The 21356-nt window shown below is 58.6% G+C and overlaps 2 protein-coding genes across 5 annotated transcripts in view; both read left to right on the plus strand.

Moving 5' to 3' along the window:
- AGAP3 (ArfGAP with GTPase domain, ankyrin repeat and PH domain 3) overlaps positions 1-21038 on the plus strand; it is a 102607-nt gene extending 81569 nt beyond the window's left edge. For all 3 annotated transcript variants that reach the window (XM_083703991.1, XM_083703990.1, XM_083703992.1), the window contains 7 exons: positions 2588-2776; positions 6513-6674; positions 14865-15019; positions 15591-15681; positions 16447-16669; positions 19923-20178; positions 20306-21038. In XM_083703991.1, coding sequence (XP_083560117.1) covers positions 2588-2776; positions 6513-6674; positions 14865-15019; positions 15591-15681; positions 16447-16669; positions 19923-20178; positions 20306-20530 — 1301 coding nt within the window. In that variant the 3' untranslated portion in view covers positions 20531-21038. The remainder of the gene's footprint in view (positions 1-2587; positions 2777-6512; positions 6675-14864; positions 15020-15590; positions 15682-16446; positions 16670-19922; positions 20179-20305) is intronic.
- LOC310827696 (uncharacterized protein) overlaps positions 1-21356 on the plus strand; it is a 751453-nt gene that overhangs the window by 332517 nt on the left and 397580 nt on the right. The gene's annotated exons all lie outside the window — the stretch shown is intronic.

Genomic DNA, 21356 nt, shown 5'->3' on the forward strand with positions numbered 1-21356 from the left:
GTGGGAAGATTCAGGGCAGATAAAAGAAAGTTAAACGATGGAATTTGCTCCCCCAGAGAGGTGTGGTGGGCTCCCGCTTGGGTGGCTGGAAAAGAGGGGTGGACAGGAGGGCTCTGGGTGGCTCATGGGCACAATGGCCGGACTCTGGCATCCCCAGCTGGAGGTCGCAGCACTTCTGCTTCTGGCGGGGCAACCCAGTCAGATAGGCGGGGTATAATATATTATTATTATTATTATTATTATTATTATTATTATTATTATCCATTTCTTTTGTGAAAACCCAGCCTGGCTAGTCTCCCTGGCAGCTCCCTCTCCCTGCATAAAACTCATGCGCCTGTTGAGCCAGTGAAATAAGACCTGATTTGCACCTTGCGCTAGGATGGAAGTCAGGAGTGGGAGGCCGGGAGACGCCGGGTGGGCATTCCAGAGGGCCTGTGCCCACGATGCCATTGCTCTGCCCAGAGGCGGGAGGGTGGCTGGTGGGGGGAGTCAAGGTCTTGAGAAGGCTGCCCTCCTCCTCTTGCTCCTCCTGCTGCTAGAGGCAGGTCCAAGACATTCTGCCCCCTGAGATGGACCCCGGAATGCTGTCCTTCTCCCCACCAGGGAAGAAGGGGCGAGAGAAGTTCTGCCTTAGGAACAAGGAGGGAGGAAGATTAACGCTGGGATCTGCTGCCCTAGTGAATCTCCTTCCCTGGCAGCCCTGGCTGGGACCTTGTGGCTCCCCGTCATCTCCAGCTTCTGGCTGGGGGGGTCTTGACCATGGCTGCTCCTGCCTGCCGCTGCTGCAGCCCCTCCCCTCCTGCCAGGCAAGGCAGCAAGAGAGATGGATGTGGCAGCCGGGAGCCGAGCACCAGCTAATTACCCTTCCGAGTATGTCTTGTAAATTAAGGGCTAATTAGAGGCAAAGTCAGTGTCATGGTTTTACACGTGTTTTTCAGGCGCTGAACCGCCAGAGGGAGGGGGAGCTCAGCGGAGCAGAGAGCGGGCGGCCCTGTCACTCATGCCAGGGTGGGGCCGGGGATGGGGCCAGCAGAGCAGCAAGGCTCCCCTCGGACCCCAGACCCCTTTACACCTGTCCTGGCAATGGTCAGGTTTGGGGCTTGCTCTCTATAGCACAGAGATAAATAGGACCACAAGGCTCTGGCCGGGTTTGGCTTGAGAGCAGCTGCGGTTGCTTGGAGCCCCAGCTGTGTGGGGTGGGCAGCAGGGGCTTGGGGGCCCAGCCTCTCTCCTTCCCCCAGCTCCGAGATCCTAGAGGTTGGAAAGGGACCCCCAAAGGGCATCTAGTCCAACCTCCTGCAATGCAGCAATCACAGCCAACACATCCCTGACAGACAGCCATCCAGCCTCTCTTTAAAAACCTTCAGGGAAGGAGAGTCCGCCCCCTTCCAAGGAGGGAGTCTAGCCAGGATGGTGCCCCCTTGTCTCCCCATCAGCCTCCCCCTCCCACTTGCCCCATCCATCTGGGGGGGGGGGGCTGCAAGGCGGCTTAAGCCCAGCCTGTGGCTCCCTGCCGCCCTTGCCCTGGTCCTCTGTCTCCCAGGCCTTGCCTTCCGGGATCAGTCTTGGGCCGAGAAGAAGTGGCTGTCCTCTCCCACTTTCTCTCTGGAAGTGCCCAGGGCTGTGAAGATGGGGGGGCTTCCTTGAAATGGGGCAGGCGGTGGGCTGGCCAGCTGGGGCTGCTTGGCCCCCTTGCGCAGTGCAGTGGGAGGGGAGCAGCGTCCGCGCTGACGGCTTTTGCTTGGTTCTTCCCAAAAGTTTTGTTCCCGTAATGTAAGAAGATATAAATGCCGGGGGGACACCCCGGCAGAGTGAGAGTTCCTGTGTGCCAAGGGGTTGGCAGTGCCAAAGAGGGAATCCTGAAGGGCTCTGCAATATCCCCTCCGTGGTTCTCTGGCCAGAGGTTCAGGCTGATCCCTCACAGGACCCCTCTGTCTGTCTGTCTGTCTGTCTGTCTGTCTCCCACTGATGCCCCTCCTGCTGTCCTTGCCATCGGATGAGTCAGGAGGTGCCAGACCAGAGGTGGGTGGGCTTGGCCACTACAGGCACAGGCGGACAGGCAGGTCAGAACTTGTGGGCAGCAGGAACGTAGCCCCCTTCTGTCTGCCCCCCCTTGCGGGCTCCCTTGTGAATTCCCCCACCACAGGAAGCTGCGACTGGCCTCTCGGGCAAGTGGCCCCAAGGACCGCATACTGGGGGCAGAGGGAGGGGGGCACAGCTTGTTGCTGCCCCGCTTGGGTGGCGGCTGGGGTGGGAAGCTGGCGTGACTCAACAAAGCTGTTTCCCCAAGCGGCCCTCGACAGGTGTTTCTCAGGCATCGTAAAACAGCGCCATTTAGCAGCTTACCTGTAGCCTTTAGGAGCAAAGGTACCTTTTTGCGTGCAGAGGGACTGGAGCTCCAAGCAATGGGGGGGGCATCAGGGCAGCCAGCCCCCCATGCCCAAATATAGTGGCTCCGCCTGCCCTCCTCTTGTCCTCAGAGGTCCCGGTGGCCCCCAAATCCTTGGGTCTGGCTCCATCCCTCCACTGCAGATCCCCCATGCCCAGATGGGTCTCCCCCTCACCCGGGGCTGTCTCTCTCCTGCAGGTGCCCCCCACTCGGCCAGCAGCACCTCCCTGCACTCGGAGCGCTCGGGCAGCGGCACCAACCTGGTGGGCTTCAGCATGAAGCCGGATGGCGGCGGGGGAGGGGGCATGCACCAGCGCTCCTACTCTGTCTCCAGCGCAGACCAGTGGAATGAGGCCGTCGTCCTGCCTAGCAGCGTCCCAAACCCAGGTGAGTGAGTGGCAGCAGCAGCCGTGGGGGGGGGGTTGTGAGTTTTGTGCTGTGGCAGACCTGCTGCGGTTTGCCCCTGCAGCCCCTGTCTTCAGAGCTCAGCCCATGGAGTGGGGCCGCTGCCATGATGCAGGCCAGAAATTGCCCCCCCCCCAGGAAGGTGGGGGTCCCCTCCGCCTCACTCCTCTTTGCCCTCCCCATGTCCTGCTCTTTATTCCAAGCCTGGGGCCCCAAAGTGTTTCCACAGGGATTGAGAAGGGGAGAAGGCAGGGGAAAGGGGGCCACCCCAGGCAAGGCCCCGCTTTGCCCAGGGCCAGGGGAGGTCGGAGGTCAGGCCTGGAGGGGCAGAGAGGCAGCAAGGGTCTTCTGCCTCCCAGGGGAAGGCTCTGGCCACCCTCTCATGCCTGCCTGCCTGCCTGCCTGCCTGCGGATGTGCTGCACCCGTTGGCTGGCTGCAATGAGCAGGAGCCCCAGCAAAAGATCTCTCTTGCCTCCCCCCTCCCTCCCTCCCCCTCCCTCCCTCCTGCACGGGTGTTTCAGGACAGTTGAGTGAATTAAAATAATTCATACATTTCCCAACGTAGCCACTTTGCCGAATTGGAAAATAAATGCTTCTGTGCGGCATCCATCACTCGGTGCTTCCTGGCTCTGCCGCCGCACTAAAAAAGCAGTTAAATGCACATCAAGAGTGGAGGAGCCATTTCCATGCCTGCTCGCCCCCTTGTCGTTCTCATTAGCGCGGCAGCCGCCCCCCCACTCCCTCCCAGGGGCTTTCGCAGTTTAAAGAGAGCCTCTTTATGATCATTACCGGAGTCCGACTGCGCCACCGCCATTTGGAGCTGGGGAGGCTCCTCATTTGTAACTGTGAAAAACTATCAATTTCGGCGCGCCTGATGCAGCGCCTCCATCATTGGCCCCATCAGCTCCCTGCTGGAAGCGAATTAATCAGACTGTTACTGCTGATGGGGCAGAGCGAGAGAGAGAAAGAGAGGGAGAGAACGAGTGAGCGGGCGGGAGCCAGCCAGCCAGCGGATGTGGGGCATGGCAGAGGGCTCCTCGCCCATCGCCCAGGTGGGGAGGACCCTGCCTGCGCCACCAGGACCTGCCCTGGCCGGAGGCGACAGCAGAGGAAGTGGGGCTCTGGCCCCTGGCGGTGAGGGGGGGTGTCCTTATAGCAGGCCAGGGGCAAACAGTGGCCGGAGAGCCTCTGCGGCTCTGGGAGCCCTTGGCAGATGGGGAGGTTCACCGCTCTCCTGCGTGAGCGTCGCTTGGGGTGAGGAGTCTCTTCCCGTATAGGCGGGTTGGTCTGGATGACCTTTGAGGTGCCCTCCGCTACCACGTGGCCCTGTTCCCAGGGCTTTTCCTGCATCCGTGTCGAATTCCACCCTGGTCCCCCTGGGTGTGGGAGAGTTTCCAAAACACCCCCCTCCTTGCCCGTGGTCCTCAACCTCTGGAAAGAAGAACAGCCGGCAGGAACGGGGAAACGGGGGGCCAAATGTGGCCCTCCCATTCTCTCCGCCTGGCCCCTGGGCCTCTCCCCAGCCCTGCCTTGCACTCTCCCAGGGAGCTTTTGCCCGGCCCCAAGGCGTCCTTGAGCTCTGCTTAACAGGTGGGCATGAGCAGAGTCTTGCCCGGCTGATGAAGCCCACTTTGGCTGCCCATTCTTGCCCCACACATGCCCCCAGAAGAGAAAGTGGCCCTCTGGCTGGGAAAGGCCTCCCCCCCCAATCTGGCAATAAGAAGAGCCTCCTGCCACATTTGCCCCAACCTCCTGCTTTCCCCAGTGCCCAACCAGATGCCTCTGGGAGGCTGGCAAACAGGGCAGGAGCTCTCTGCCACCTAGAATGCCCAACGCCTGCTCTCCTGGTCCCAGAGGTGGCGTGTGGCCCTCGGGACTGGGAGGCACTGGCAGGAGTAAGGGCCCCGGCAGAGGAGAGAGGTGGGGAGGAGGCCGTGAGTCAGGCACCTGTCCTGGGTGGGGGCTGAGGGGTTGGGAGCCCTTCTGAGGTTGGCACTGCACGACTCGCCGTGGATCTGTGCATCCTCCCGGGCCAGCCCAGAAGCCATTGACTTGGTGAGGTCCCCGTGGCTGGGCCCCATCCAGGCCCCCTGGCAAGGGGGCCAGTTCCAGCAGCCATGCTGGGAAGAGAGGCAGTCTCCTCATACCGAGACGGAGCATTTGGTCCATCTGGCCTAGTGGTGTCTGCACGGACAGGCAGCAGCCTTTTCCAGCGCCACACGGTGATGCCTGGGGTGTGTGTGCCTGAGACCTGCTTGCAGGGCAGCCCCTCTGCTGCCAAGCTCTGCCCCTTCCCCACATGGGCCCTGGCTGGGTTTGCAACACCATGGGGCTGCCCCATGGCCAGACGTTTCCTGGGGCCAGAGCCCCACAGCTGAGCACGGATGGGTCTGTAGCCCAAGGACAGGATCCCCCAGGGTGATTGGGCCCCTGCTTCACCCTGGGCCTGGCTGGGGGGTGGGCAGGCCCCTTTCCCTGCTCTGCCCCTTCCCTTGCCCCTCTCCGCCTGTGGCTGAGGCCCTGCTGGCTTGTCTCTGCAGGGCCCTGAATCCCTCACTAACGCATCCTGAGCAGGGCAGGATCCAAAGGAAGTTCAGCCCCCCCCCCCACTGCCTGTCCCCCCTGCCCCCTGGCATGGCAGGGGTTCCGAAGCAAGAGGGGCTTCCCCCAGACTCTATGGGGGGAGGCCAAAGTCCTCCTCACAAACAGTTGGCATTAAGGACATCGGCTCCCACCCTGCGCATTTAATCCAGTGCAACTTGATGTGGTTTCATTCATTTTATTTCGTAAAATTTGCACGCCCCTTGATTGTAGGAAACCTCAAAGCGGTTTACAAAAAGAATGTCGCTTGGAACGGTAGTTCTGCAAAGGGGCCAGGCCAGAGACCACTAAAGCGGCAGGGGGGTGGGACGGTGGGGGCTTTTTAGTAACGCAGGTGAGCCTGGTGTTTGTGCCAGGGGCCTGTTTGCAGAAGGGTGGGGGCAGCCCACTCCCCCCACTCCCAGTGAAGGGAGCCCAAGGAGCCCCCCCCAAAAGCCCCTGCCCTTGGGGGGTGCAGGGGCCGCACTGCCCGGGATCCCTAGCCGAGGAGGGTGGGGTTGGGCCGCGGGGGGGGGTCTGGAGCGCCTGGCGGGGGGGCTTCCGCATTTACGCTGATTGGGAGCTGGCGCTCTCTGCTCCGCGGCTGGAATTGAATGTCAGGCTTCTGATTTTGTTGCTGGTCTCTAATGAAATTTGACATTTAATGGTGAGAGCTGCGGCGGCGTGTGTGCGTGTGTGTGTGATCGGAGCTTGATTAGCGCACTCTAATTGACAGTAATTAGCCAGCTCCCTGATTGTTTCTAATTCTGCTATTAATTGTAAGGAACAGTATGATTGAGGATAAATTTGGCGCGTGGCAGGCAGGGATATGGAAGGCGCTCGTGGGGACCCTCCCGTTCCTGCCCCATTGGTGGGGGGGGGGATCTGCTCTGCCCTTGGGGGGGTGGCCTGGCCCTTTCGGTGGGGGGCAGGGGAGGCATCGATATCCCCCAATGGGGGATGCCTTCCTAGGGGCAGAAAGGTAGTGGAGGGGTAGGTTGCCTGCTTTTATTGTAGAGTTGGGGGGTTCCCAGGGGTCATCCAGACCAACCCCGCTTGCATGGGGCCTGGGGGTCGGCAGGGTGGGTGTGCCGCGGACGGCGCGTCTGACACTCTCTCTCCTCTTTCCGCCCCCAGCCAACGGCACCGCCGACTCCCTCAGCTCCAGCCCCAACGTGTCCAGCACCGCCAGCCCCAAGCTGGAGCCCCCGCCCTCCCCCCACGCCAACAGGAAGAAGCATCGCCGGAAAAAGAGCACGGGCACCAGCCGGCCGGACGGGGCTGGGACGGTGGCCGAAGGTACCTTGGGGAACTTGCCTGGGGAGGGCCAGGGTGGGCCTGATTCCCCCTTCAAGGCGCAGGCGCCCCCAGGAGAGGGCAACGAGAGTGGGGGCTTCCGTCCCAGGCAAGCAGCTGCTGCTTCCTCGGAGGCTGCGCGAAATCACAGAACTGTAGATTTGGGAGGCAGCCCAAGAGGCACCTCGTCCAGCCCCCGCAGTGCAGGAGTCATGTTGTGAATCCTTCAGCCTCCAGAGCATGTGCAGAGTCCTTTCTGTTGCCGCTTAGCTGGGAGGGCCTTGAGAGCAGTCAGGGACCTGTCCTGAGCCTCGAGGCCTGGCCCTCCTTCCTGCCTCTTTCTGAGGCCTGCCTGCAGGGGCGTTGTGCTTCCCAGGAAAGCCCGGCCCGATTCCCAGCCTTCCCTCCGGGGTCTGTGGGGAAGGGGCTTCTCGCTCGCTCAGGGGGTTGTGCGTTGTGCTCAAGGAGAAGACACTGCCCAGGTTGCGCTGAGCGGGGCAGCTTGGGTTGTGCAGGAGGGAAGAAATAAATATCCATTAGAAGTGGTGTTCAGGGTGGAAGAAATAAATATCTGCTGCCTTGATAGTGAGGCCGCTAGTCCTCAAGGAGGGAGACCTCAGCTGAGCCTGTCTCCTCCTAGTCTGTGCCGTGCCTGGCCTGGGGTGGGTGTGTGTGTGTGTGTGTGTGTGTGTGTGTGTCCGTCGCCTAGGCTTGTGAGCTGTGTGTCCCGGGGGAGCTGAGTTAAACCGTAGCAATATCCCAGGGGTCTAGCACATCCTTAGAGGCTTTTAGGGGTGCAGGTTAGTGAGCCCCTTCTCTGCACAGACGGAGCAAGAAGGATGAGGCCTTTTCCTCCCCCCTTGATCTGCTGGCAATGCAAAGGAAAGGCATTTGCATTGGTTAGTGGATATCTTCACATGCTCAGGAACCCCCGTGGCTCCTTCTGGCAACACCCCAGGGCCTCTCGGGTGAAGGGGGGCTTTGCATTCTCAACTCCAGCACCCATTTATCCCTCGCTGCACCTGCTGTGCAGAATGACGATATGGGGCAGACTTGGGGGGAGGGCAGACCTGACCTTCTTTTCCTGCAGCTTGATGTGGCCACCAAACCCCATTGGCATTCTGCTTGTTCCTCATTTTGCAGCGCCCAGGAATCTGCTGGCTCGCTGCATCCCCCTCCCCCTATCCCAGGCCAGGGCCCCCTTTCCCCCCAGCGGAAGAGGCATTTGGGGCTGGGGGGGGGCTCCCCACAGGCAGGCAGGCAGGCAGGCCCCAGTGCCTCAGGTTGGCACCCTGGGAGAGTGGGTGAGGTCTCGGGATGAATTGCCATCAGTTTATCTCATTTAGGAGGTAATCAGAGGCGAGGACGTGCAGCGCAATTGAATCTTCGTTGTTCTGAAGTATCATAAATCACGCACGGAGCTGTTGCTTTTTTACATGGCCGCATGTTAAAGAGCGAGGCGCCGCCGCCACTGTGTCAAACTGCTCAGGGAGCGTCTGCAAAGTGCAGCGGGGCGCGTCAGGCAGCCGTGGCAGAGGGCGGCGGAGCAGCCCCCCCCCCCCAGCCCAACTTTTGCAAACTCCCCGAGCAGCTGGGTGCGTGGCAGCTGAACTCCTGGGAGCAAAATGTGGCCGGTGGGGCTGGGGTGGGAGGGATCGGGGCAGGGTTCCTCCTCAGCTACTTCCTCCTGGCCGGGGTCCCTTGGCTGTCTGTCTGTCCCTGGCCGATGAAGAAGTCCTCCTGGGCTTAAGGAGGGAGGCAAGGGGCTCAGCACCAGCCTGGCAGCCCCTCAGCACCTTCCTGAGCAGCAGCCCAGTGATGTGCTTTTGTCGCGAAGCCCACGCAGGGAAACCGCGGCTGGCAAAGAGTTTCTTTGGGGCGCTGGCTGTGATTAATGCTGCCTGTCAGGGCCTGTCGGAGAACCCTTGCTGCCAGCTGGTGGGCGCTCCTGAGCGGCCCCCACCAGACTGCCAGGGATTACGCCCGGTCTCCATGTGCCTCCTGCTCCTTGACAGCCCTGCTGGATCCTTGCCCCCCACCCTGCCCCGTGTCCCTTTGGGAACCTTGCCTCCCCACTTCCTGCAATGGAGAGGCAAGCTAGGACGCCGCCATGCCCCCCCTCCAGCCCCCCAACCTCTTACTTCTGGGTGCCCCTTCCTGGCTGTCCGCCAACCACAGGGGCTGTGCCAGGGGGAGGCCCCACTCCTCGCTTGTGAGGGCCCCCCTCTGCTCCATTTCCATGGGGCGGCCTTCAGCCGTGTGCTTGTGGGCCCCCTCCGTCTGCCTGGCAGTGTAGGGGGGAGGAGGGGGTCTGTCCCTGATGCACTAATACAGGTTAGGAATATTGGGTTTAATGAGCTGCAAAATGAGGCGGTAGCGCAATGACATTTACGAATGGCGCCCGCCTCGTGCATCCCCCCCACAACGCCTGCTCGATTGCGGAGGTGCCAAGTCCCTCTCCGAGCGATGAGGGGCTGCCATGATGCCAGGGGGCAGCCTCGCTCGTGGGGCTCCCTGGGCATGGGGGCCCAGAGAGGGGCCCGGCTGCAGATCCCGCTCGCACCAGCAGCCCTGGTGTGAAGAAGGCAAGAGGGCAGGTGCTTTGCCGCGGAGCAGCGGAGGGTGGCATGGGGCCAGCCCCATAGAGAGTGGGGTGGCGGATCTCTCCCTTCTCCCACGACACCTGCCAAGGGACGTCCCCCCGGGACTCCTCCGGCACGTGCTCCCTCCTCGAAGGATGCCCTGGGGAGCAGGTGCAGGCGAGGGGGGTCTGGCTTGGCGGGGGGGCGCCTGGCCTCGCTCCCCTGCTCCCCTCGTGGCCTTGCTAATTTCCCTCTCATTTGGAGGGCTTGTTGCCCAGGCAGCGTTGGAGACGAGGTCGCGGGGTTAACACCCATTAGCAGCCGCTGCCGCGGCGAGGAGCCTGCCTGGCTTGCTCAGGAGTACTTCAGAGCGTTCAGCCTGCGAAACATCATCAAAAAATAATCAAGAGACGCACTCGCTCATTCCACTGCCCACTAATTCCTGGGGAGCCGCACGCGGACGTGGCTTAGCCCCCCCCTTCTCACACCCTTCCTGGCCAGCCCCACGGCAAGCGAGAGATCCGGAGCAGGAGACTCTCCGTGCCAGGCCCCCCACGGCCCCCTCGCCAGCCTTTCCGCAGAAGCCCATCCCAGTCTCTCGTCAAATTACCCAAATGCTCCTCTAATTTCTCAGTTGGTCAGTCACTGAGCTAATGAGTTTGGGGAGGGGGGAGCGAGCTGCTGGGCCCAGAGGAATGCACTGAAATGGGGGGGCTGCATGGCGAGGCGCTGAGCTCTCTTCCCCCTCCCTGTTGTTTCTCCGCATTGGAGTCCCGCAGGAATGGAGAGGACCCCTGGGGGGGGGGTGCCCAGGCAGCCACCTCCTCCCCTCACGGCACAGAAACCTCCTCTGTTCCAGATACAGGCTCTGGGGGCGAGATGGGCAAGGGACTGGCATGCGTAAGGCCACATGTCCTCCAGGGGTCTCCTCCGGGGGGCCCCCCCAAGCCCTGCTGCAGCTCTCAAGGTCCCACCTGCCAGGGCAGAGATGGCCGGAGATGGATGACGGGCTGGCAAGGAAATGTGGGCAGAGCGCCATGGCTTTGTTGCCCCAAGCAGTGCCTCCTGATGCTGCACCTGTGACTGGCACCAAGGAGCCTGCAGCGATGCCCGCTCTCCTGTCTAAGAAGGGGCAGAGGACAGTCACAAGGGATCACAGAAGCCTGGAGCCACAGAGCTGGAAGGATCTTCCAGCCCGACCCCCTGCAATGAACCCAAGGGCGGGGGGACAGGCACAGGGAAGGGTTTGGCAGGCCTTGGGGTCCGAAAGGAGATGCTCAGGTGTGGGAAGCCAAGAGAAGGCCTGGCCAAGGCTTTCTTCCCTTGACCCCACCTGTCTCTCTGTGCCCCTCAAGAGGTGGGGGGGGCAACAGATTTAAAGCCTTGGCAGCTTCCCCATGATGCACTGGGGGAGGGCATGGCGCTGGAAGGAGGGAGCTCCGACCCCTAGCTGAGCGGGCGCCATCTGGAGAGGGAGGCCGGGCTCTGGGCTCCCAGCCCCCTGGGGGAGAGACTCTGGGGCGCCTGTTCTGCTCGCTGGTTCCCCTCCCCTCCCTGGAGGCCCCTGCCTGACCTGACTGGGTGGGGGGGAGCAAGCCAGGTCCCCCTGGGGGCGAGGGAGCGTGGGGTCTGGGGAAGGGGCCTGGCTCCAAGGGCTCACCCATGCTGGGCCAGGACTCCCTTCCCTTGGCCCTGCCTGCCTGTCTCTCACAGAGAATGAGGAAGCCACATTATGGAGCTGAGGATGTTATTTGCATAACACTAATTAGGGAATTGAGGGGACGCGGGTGGCGCTGTGGGTAAAAGCCTCAGCGCCTAGGGCTTGCCGATCGAAAGGTCGGTGGTTCGAATCCCCGCGGCGGGGTGCGCGCCCGTTGTTCAGTCCCAGCACCTGCCAACCTAGCAGTTCGAAAGCACCCTCGGGTGCAAGTAGATAAATAGGGACCGCTTACTGGCGGGAAGGTAAACGGCGTTTCCGTGTGCGGCTCTGGCTCGCCAGAGCAGCGATGTCACGCTGGCCACGTGACCCGGAAGTGTCTCCGGACAGCGCTGGCCCCTGGCCTCTTGAGTGAGATGGGCGCACAACCCCAGAGTCTGTCAAGACTGGCCCGTACGGGCAGGGGTACCTTTACCTTTAATTAGGGAATTACACATCATTTTGCTATGAGCTGGAGCGTGGGCTGTGACATCGTGTGGGATGATTACTCCTGGCCCCCGGCAACTCCCCTCCAGGGCGGTAGCAGCAGCAGCAGCTGGGCAGGCATCTGCCCTGGGGGGGGGGAACCCCCCTCGACAGCCCCTGCAAGCTGCCCATCTTCTGGCCCCTGTCCTGTCTCCGGCTGGGGCCACTCTGGGAGGCCCCTGCAGGAAAGGGCGAGAGACTGCTTTGCTCTGGCTGCTGCGCACTTCCTCCCCAAACTTGACTAGGTCCTAAAATAAAAGCATGCCCCCCCCAAAAAAAAACTCCTCCATCATTTTTGCCTGAGGCCATTTAGTTGCCCTGCAGGCCACAAGTTGCTCCTCCTGAACTGTGTGGGGCCCTGGGGGCCTCCCTTCTCAGGTGTCCCTGCAGTGCTGCTGCTCAGGGGCCCAGGCTTTCTCCTGAGGAGGGGCTGCCTCTCTCCTCCTGGGTGCAACCAGGCCCTGGGCGCAGCCGTGGGCAGGACAGAGGTCGTGGCTGCCAGGGGAGCCTCACTGCCCCCCACTGCATGGCTGGCAAGAGTCCTGGCCGAAGTGGGTTGTGGACTGATCCTGGGAGGTGCTTCTTCCTGAGTGCAGATGCCCTGATTCTTTTTTTTTTTTTTTAGATATTTATTGGCAATTTCACAAATTTTATAAAACATAAAAATCACAAAAAAGACACAAAAAACAAAAACAAAAATACATACAAGGGGGAAAAAACCACATGTATAACTTCATTCCCTTATATACGTGAAACTTACTTTCCCGACCTCCTCATACCTCTCCTTACTGTATTCCATTCTCTAATTAAGTCTCTTCAACAAATCCTTCCCTTAATTTCTATTAAATTTTTAAGCTTACTTTCCATATTCACGTAAATGTTACAGCTAGCAACCCCTTAATTTCATAATCAACATTGTCTTAGCATTCCACAATTTTACAGTATTTCTTTTTTTATTATTATTAAAATATTTATTAAAGATTTTCTTAATACAATAGAAAAAACAAACAAAATAACATGTAATTTTTCAATATCCACATTTTCTTCACTTCTTTGGACTTCCTCGCATCTCTCGTTCCTGCGTTCCAAATTTTCGAGCTTTACCCAGCAATTTATCACCTTGTTTCAATTCTTATATTATAATTCTCCAATATTGTATCCCTAATTTTAGATAATTTAACCCAAACCTTAAAAGCCTAATTTTAGCATAATATTTATCCAAAATTTATCTTTTCTTATATTTTCATTTATCTTCATGTTCCTTTTAACTAACTTATTGGTGCCATATTGTTGATAATCTTACATCTTTCTTAACATTCATACAATTTACAATATTTTTGTAAATAGTCCTTAAATTTCTTCCAGTCCTCCTCCACAGCCTCTTCTCCCAGGTCTCGGATTCTGCCACAGTATTTCTTAAGATAGTCTTTAAATTTTTTCCAATCTTCCTCCACCTTCTCTTTCCCCTGGTCTCGGATTCTGCCGGTCATCTCTGCCAGTCCCATATAGTCTATAACTTTCATCTGCCATTCTTCCACGGTGGGTAGTTCTTCTGTCTTCCAATACTTTGCAATAAGTATTCTTGCTGCTGTTGTAGCATACATAAAAAAAGTTCTGTCCTTCTTTAACACCACATGGCTGACCATACCCAAGAGAAAGGCCTCTGGTTTCTTCAGAAAGGTATATTTAAATACCTTTTCTATTTCATTATAAATCTTCTCCCAAAAAGCCTTAATCTTTGGGCACGTCCACCAAAGGTGAAAGAATGTACCTTCAGTCTCTTTACATTTCCAACACTTATTATCAGGCAAGTGGTAAATTTTTGCAAGCTTGACTGGGGTCATGTACCACCTATAGATCATTTTCATAATATTTTCTTTTAAGGCATTACATGCCGTAAATTTTATACCAGTGGTCCATAACCGTTCCCAGTCTTCAAACATGATGTTATGACCAACATCTTGTGCCCACTTAATCATAGCTGATTTGACAGTTTCATCCTGTGTATTCCATTCCAACAGCAAGTTATACATTTTTGACAAATTCTTAGTTTTGGACTCGTAACAGTTCTGCCTCCAGTTTTGATTTCTCCACCTGAAAGCCCTTTTTCCTATCAGACTTAAAAACCTCCATTATTTGATAATAGTGAAGCCAATCTCGCACTGTATCTTTCAATTTTTCATAACTCTGCAATTTCAATTTATCCCCCTCTTGTTCCACTATTTCCCAATATTTCAACCATTTCGACTCCATGTTAAGTTTTTTCACGGCCTTCGCCTCCATTGGAGATAACCCACCTGGGAGTTTTGTTTTCCAACAAATCTTTATATTTAATCCAGACATTATACAAAGCTTTCCTGACAATATGGTTTTTGAAAGATGCCCTGATTCTGGACCAGTTTGCACACATCAGCTCTGGACCACCACTCCCATCTGCCTCGGCCTGCCTGCCTGCCTGCCTTCTTGTGCCGGGTCCGGTGGGCGCTGCAGCGCAGTACCAGGTGGTGAGAACAGTCTGCTGCCTCCTGTTGCTTCTCTCATCCACCTGGAGCTGCTTTCCCTTTCTCTGTCCATCTTTCTCCTTGCCTCTCCCCAAGGTGCCTAGGCTGGTGGTGATGGTGCAGTCCAGCCTGGATCCGGCCACCAGGCACTTCTGGGTTGTGACCCGTTGGCTGGATGCCGCTGCCCATGCATGATGCTTGTCTAGGCCGGCTGTGCTGAGCCTGGTCCGTGGAAGCTGTGGGGAGAGAGAGACCTTCTGCCCAGAGAGGGCTGGATCTGTGCTCCCCCAGCCTCACTCGGACTGTACAGGCCACCCTTCATAAGGGACGGCTTGCAACATTGCATACACAGCACTGCATGGTGAGTAGTTGTGTTGCGTTTGATGGGACTTTATTGCTGCCCATCTGAAGATTAGGCTGGGGTAGAATTGGATTAAGTGCTTCCCTAAAGGAGGGGAGTGATAGAGGGACAAAGGTTGCCTGGGAGCCAGTGCCAGGGGCTGCACGTCAAGGTTGGAGCCTGAATAGCCTGGGGGCTTTGCCATCCCTCGCACCACCCGACTCTCCTCCAGGAAACCAGGTTTGTGACATGTCTCCCCTTTGCTGGAGACAAGGGACTGGGTTGGAGAAAGAGCTTGCCTGCTTTGGCCATCTGGCAGCTGCCATCTGCCCAGCCCTCTTCAAATAATAATAATAATAATAATAATAATAATAATAATAATAATAATAATAATAATAATTTATTATTTATACCCGGCCCATCTGGCTGGGTTTCCCCAGCCACTATTTGCGGCTTCCAACGAAATATTAAAAATGCAATAAAACATCAAACATTAAAAATTTCCCTGAACAGGGCTGCCTTCAGATGTCTTCTAAGAGTCAGGCAGTTGTTCATTTCAAGCGAGCCTCTCCCCTCTTTCTCCTCCAGAGCAAGACGAGTCCTTTGAGTTTGTCATTGTGTCTCTGACGGGCCAGTCGTGGCTCTTTGAGGCCTCCACGGCAGAGGAGAGGGAGCTCTGGGTGCAAGCCATTGAGAGCCAGATCCTGGCAAGTCTCCAGGGCTGCGAGAGCAGCAAGAACAAGGTAGGTCTGTCGGGGGGGGGGGGCAAAGTGGCTGTGATCCGTGGCCTGCCAGGAGGGGATCATGGGCTGCGTTGCCATCCCGTGTCACCGGCAGGGGCGTGGGGTTGCCCTGCTCCTAGGTGGACAGGAGAGGCGGAGCAATGGGGTGAGGGGAGGGGCAGCAGAAGAGCCCTGGGTTGGGGCAGAACCTCTGTCTGGGTTGAGGAGGGTCTCTCTGGCTTGGCACCTGCAAGACGCCCACAGCACACCTGACCCAGGACCCAGCTGCTGGAGTGTCCTTGCACATGGGCAAACTCACTTTCTCTCACTGCTGGGGGGCCACATGCAGATCTGAAAGCGGGGGGGGGGGGCTGGGAGCATCCAGGTCCAAAGATCCTGGCAGTTCTGATTCATGGTACCTGAGGAAATTGGGCAAGGCTGGTCACAGTGATGGCGCTTCAGCCCCTGCAAGCCTGTGCATTGGCTTTCTCCTGCTGCTTCCCCCTCCTTTCCCAGTGGCCCTGAGCAGGAAGGAGGCAGATGGGGGGAGACAGGAACCCCTCACAGGACGCAATGTCTGCCTTTCTTTCAGGCTCGCCTGGGCAGCCACAGCGATGCGCTCGCTCTGCAGTCCATCCGCACCGTGCGCGGAAACAGCTTCTGTGTGGATTGCGATGCGCCCAGTGAGTGACGGCCTGGCGGTGGCAGGGGGGGGGCGAGGATCAGGGGTGTCTTTTCCTGCTGACAGAACCTCCTCCACAGGTCTGGACAGAGCAACTGGAGGCGGCAAACTGTTGCCTTGGGGGTGAGGGAAAGCTCTCTGCCAGTGTGTGCCCAGGTCACTCTGGGCATTTTGTATCCCACAGAAGAGAGCGGCTCCTGAAAGCCTTGCACCAAAAGTGTTTCTTGGGTTTTGGCAGCTGCCTGCTGCAGCCAGGATGCCCCCACCCACCCAGACCCTTTTCTCTGCCCAGCCTGGGTGAGGATGGCTCTGGCAGGAGAGGGGCGCTTTTGCCCTGAGATGATTCCTCGCTGCCAACGGTCAGCCCTCACCAAACGCATCTCTGTCTAAAGCCAAACATGGGCAGGGGGAGTCTGGTGCCCTGCCAAAAAAAAAAAAAAAACCCCAAGGCCGGGAGGGAGCTGTTGTCCTGGCTGCTGGCTCTGCAGCCCATTCCCAAAGGTATTGGGTCGGAGGGAGGGACACGGTGGGAAAGTCAGCTTCAGGTGCAGATGACTATTGGGGTGCTGAGTGGGTCCTTTGGGGGGGGGTCTCCAGGCATTCCATAACACCCTGCCCCCTCGCCTGGACCCTTAAATCTCGCCTGAACTTGGTTTCTATGTGGAGAGGGGGAGGGGGAGCCAGCAGAAGCCACTCTCTGGCAGGCGGCTCCTGAGGGCGGGGGGGGGGGTCCCTTTCAGGTGTTAATTTGCCTGCCCCTCCGCAGACCCAGACTGGGCCAGCCTCAACCTGGGTGCCCTCATTTGCATCGAGTGCTCCGGCATCCACCGCAACCTGGGCACACACCTCTCTCGCGTACGCTCCCTCGACCTGGACGACTGGCCTCTGGAGCTGGTGATGGTGATGACGGCCATTGGCAACACGCTGGCCAACTCCGTGTGGGAAGGCGCCATTGAGAACTACCCCAAGCCGCCCCCGGAGAGCTGCAGGTAGGCTGCGCCTGACGGAGGCCGCTGTGGCCCCTGCGGCCAGGGCTCCCAGGACTCGCCATCAGGCGGCTGCCCCGTGGGGGCCTCCATGCGCTTGGTGGGGGGGAGGTGCTCTTTTGCCTGGTGCTAGAAAGGGGGCCAGAGGTGCCCCCCCCCCCGCCGTCCTCTCACTTCTCTAGTGCTTGTGTTGGATTGGGGCAACAGCCTCAGGCTGGGAGAAGAATCCCTTCCCGGGGCAGGGCAGGACCAAGCTCAGGAAAAGGGCTGAAACCTGAAGGAATTCCAGTCAAGTGGGAGCTGCTTTTTGTTTGAGATGGCAGAAGGCTGTAAATTTAGGGTGGAGGTTACAGGAGGAAGAGTTGACCGTTTGAAGGCGTGGATTTGCATCTCGGACCTGGCAGATTGAAAGGCCCCAAAAGGCACACACTCACAAAGGGGCGTCAGAATTGCAAGAGTACTTCTCTGTGACCTCAAACACATGTAGTCTGAGAACTGGACGTTCATAGACTTAGTGTTGTTGTTGTTTAGTCGTTTAGTCATGTCCGCCTCTTGGTGACCCCCTGGACCAGAGCACGCCAGGCCCTCCTGTCTTCCACTGCCTCCCTCATGGTGGTCACTTCGAGAACCCTGTCCCACCATCTCGTCCTCTGTCGTCCCCTTCTCCTTGTGCCCTCCATCTTTCCCAACATCAGGTTCTTTTCCAGGGAGTCTGCTCTTCTCATGAGGTGGCCAAAGTCTTGGAGCCTCAGCTTCAGGATCTGTCCTTCCACTGAGCACTCAGGGCTGACTTCCTTCAGAACAGAGAGGTTTGATCTTCTTGCAGTCCACATTCTAAGCTAGGAATCTGAAATTTGGTTCATGGGCATCTCTGGTTTTTAGGAACATCTGAAAACCGAACATTTAAAGTCTCATCCAGGGAGCAGTAGCCCAAACCCATGCATGGACTTGGGGGGGGGGGATCAGTCAATATCTCTTTATTGCACAGCGAAAAATTGCCTTGCAAAATGCCCCGTTCTGCAGTGCAGTCACACCAAACATAATAAAACGGTCACTAATAATAATCTCTACAATCTATAATAGGTTGCTGCTTACAATTTTGTGACTGAGAGCAAGAGTGTCTGGATGGTTCCAGATACACCCATTCTCCACTCAGATTAATAGAGGAACTAGAAAACAGGCCGTTTGTATATGGCTGCCTCAAAATGGGTATCTGAAGAAGTGTGCGTGCACACGAAAGCTGATACCAATAACAAACTTAGTGGGTCCCTAAGGTGCTACTGGAAGGGAAAATTTCTTTATTTTCAAAATGGGGCCTCCCTGTGCACCTCAGAATGACTGAGGTCCTTCCTCCCCATTCAGCTGGGAGGGACCAGCTGTCCCCCTCGTCCTCTGACAGACGTTGCAGGGCCCCATCGGCTGTGGCTCTTCCGCATTAACTAGCAAGGTGGCATTTGAGACGTGAGGCCCAGGATGCCCAGACCCCAGGAGACTCTGAAAGGGGAGTTTCCTCAACATTCAAGAGTCAAAGCTGTTTTCCGTATGATGGGAGCCAGCAAGAGAGCAGGCAGGTTCCAGCCTGGGGTGGCAATGCTTCTTCGCTGACTGGCACGGGGCTCAGGATGGTGCAGCCTCAGCCCCTAAGGGGGCAGCAGCAGAGCAAAGGGGGGAACCCACCCCCAGGGAGAGGGAGATCTCTGCATTCATTAGAGCCCAGTGTGCCTCCACCGCGGCAGGGCCAGCTCTCCAGCTGACCTGGGGAGGCAGCTTTTCCCGCTCCAAGCAGACAGGTAAAGCCTTAATTTCCGCAATTAGCACAGCCGGGCAGGAATAGGAAATGCAAATGCTGGAGACTGCTTAACGCTCTGGAATCATCCCGTCCCCTGGTCTCTGAAGTTCTGATGCGCTTCCTCTGAGGCATCGTAAGGCCAGGCCTGGAGGTGATGACGCGGGTGGAAGGTGGTTTCATTATTATTATAATTATTATTGGTTTGTTTCTATTTCTGTCAGGAACTGCAAGGATCATTCTCACAGGCTCTTCTCTGCCAGGGCTTGGGGGTGCCTGAGGCCCTCCATGTGTTGCTAGAGTGCAGCCCCCCTTAGCCCTAACCATTGGCCATGCTGGCTGCAGGGGGCAGATGGCAGCTGGAGCCTCACAGCATCTGGAAAAGGCCACAGGCCCCCCATCTCTGAGCAAGCCCTTGGAGGAGGAAGACGCTTGGCTGCCCCACCAGTCGGGTGGCTTTTCTTGGCCGGAGCTCACAGTGATTCAGAGAGGGGCTGGTGCCGCCTGGGTGGGGGGTGGCAGTCGGGACCCCCTTTTGCATGGCAAATGCCTCTGCTGCTTCCCACAAATGCCTGAACTAGGAGGTACCACAGCACCCCCTTCGCTCCTGGGCCAGCCCCGCCTCTGAGCCACAGCGGAGAGCAAAATCAGATGCCAGCCAGCTCCCCTTGGGGGCAGAGTGGGTGCCAAACTGGCTGGGACACTGTGTGTGTGTTACGGATCTGAAGCGCTCACTGGGGCAGAGCTGGTCCCCTGCCTTTGCCATGGCCACGGGGGGCGAGAGAGCAGGTCCCCTCTCAGCAGCCTCTCTGCTTGCCGGAGAGTCAGGAGGAGCAGTGTGTGTAGGAGGGCTGATTCTGCGCCTGGAGAAGAAGGGGTTACAGGCGGTTGCATGGCTGCCCTGGCCCCTGGGGAGACTGCCTTGTGTGTCCCTATCGGAGCCCCTGCGCTGTCACTCACTCATCCCGACACCCAGACAAGAGCCCTTTCTGCTGCCTTATCAGCGGATAAGAGCAGGTCAGGGGGCAGGAGGCACTGAGCATGCTCTGCCGCCAGTATTGATCGCGCCGGGCAAGATGCAGATGGATAGAATGGCCAGCAGATAGCAATGGGGTGCCGGCAGCATCGATCGGGGGCCCCTCGGCACCAGCGCCTTTGTGCGGGCAGCAAGACGCCGCTGGCGATAATGCCGCAGCCGCGACTCCGTCGGCGTCTAGCCCGTTCCTCCTGCCCTCCAGCGCGGGGGCTGGCCTTTCCACTGGGGCTGCGTGATAGATGGCGATCCCGGGGGGCAGGCCGCCTTTATGGGGGGCGTGCAGGACGGAGACGTCTCTGTGCAGTGCCCCCTCCCCTGGAATCGCAGCATGGAGGAGGCGGAAGGGAAGCCAGGGGTCATCTAGTCGAAACACACAGGCGGGAGTTGTGCCTGAAGCGTCCCTGACAGGTGGCCGCCCACCTTTGCTTCTGCAGGGAGGAGAAGGAGCGTTGGATCCGGGCCAAGTATGAGCAGAAGCTCTTCCTGGCCCCTCTGCCCCACTCGGACGTGCCCCTGGGGCAGCAGCTGCTGCGGGCCGTGGTGGAGGACGACCTGCGGGCCGTGGTCACTCTGCTGGCGCACGGCACCAAGGAGGAGGTGAACGAGACCTACGGGGACGGAGACGGCCGGAGCGCCCTGCACCTCTCCAGCGCCATGGCCAACGTGGTCCTCACGCAGCTCCTCATCTGGGTAACAGAGGGCCTTCCGGGGGGTGGGGAGAGCGGAGGAGGCCGGGCAGGGGGCTGGCAGGAGAGGACCCCCCAGCTGCCCCCTCCCTGACCGGGCATCCTTCCCGCTGTTTTTCCTCTGCCTGCAGTACGGGGTGGACGTCAAGAGCCGCGACGCCCGAGGCCTCACCCCCATGGCCTACGCCCGCCGGGCCGGCAGCCAAGAATGTGTGGACATCCTGCTCCAGCACGGGTGCCCCAGCGACGCCGCCATGAGCTCCCTCACGCCCAGCCTGCCCCGCAGGAACGTCAACAACAACGCCTCCCCTTCCGGGGCTCTCTCCCCCGAGCCCCCGTCCCCCACGGCCCACTGAGCCCCCCTGGCAGCGCTGCTGCGGGGGCCGGTCCTGGCGGTAGACGGGCGTGGGGCAAAGGCACCCGAGGGGCCTCTCCTTGCCAACCTGGTGGCCAGGCATCCTCCGCGTGGGCAACCCTCCTTCCCACCCCCCAGGAAAAAGGGAACACGGGACCCCAGAGGGCCAAGAGCAAAGGGAACCCCCTTCCCCTCCCCCTGGCTGCACTTGTGGTGTGCCAGTACTATAGAGCCCCCCCCCCTGCCTTCCCCGCGTCCACTGCTGCAGCCTTTCTGGGACAGACCTGGGGTGGCCCCCCCACTTTGGATGCTGCTCCCCCTTCTCCAGCCTCCCACCCGTCTCAGCCACTTGTGTATAAAATGTACATTGGAAATATTTATATGACGGTCTGTAAATAAGGTTTCTTTGCCGTTTGTGTGTGTGTGTGTGAGCTAGAGAGAGAGCGAGAGCGAGGAAGATCTGCCGCAGCAACCGAGCAGCTACCCAATAAAAGAACTGCCCCACCTCACCCACCAACTGCCCCACACAGTGTGGCTCTCTCTCCTTCTTCTCCTCCGTGGAGCAGGGCCAGGGCTGCCCCCAGCCCAGGGGAGGCTGGAGGGGGGGGGCAGAGAGGCCGGGCTGAATTGGGGTGGGGGAGAGGCAGGGGAGCCTGGCCGCAGGCAAGCAAGCTGGCAAGGCCCCCACCTGCCCAGTAACCCCCTGGCCGTGGGGGGAGCAGGGCCAGGGGCTGGGCAAACTAGCAGGCCATATGAAACAGAGTTAGGGGTCTTGGTGGAACGAAGCTGAACATGAGTCCACCGTGTGATGCAGCAGTAAAAAAAGC

Source organism: Podarcis gaigeae (genome assembly GCF_964106915.1).
Source record: "Podarcis gaigeae genome assembly, chromosome: 12".
NCBI lineage: Eukaryota > Metazoa > Chordata > Lepidosauria > Squamata > Lacertidae > Podarcis > Podarcis gaigeae.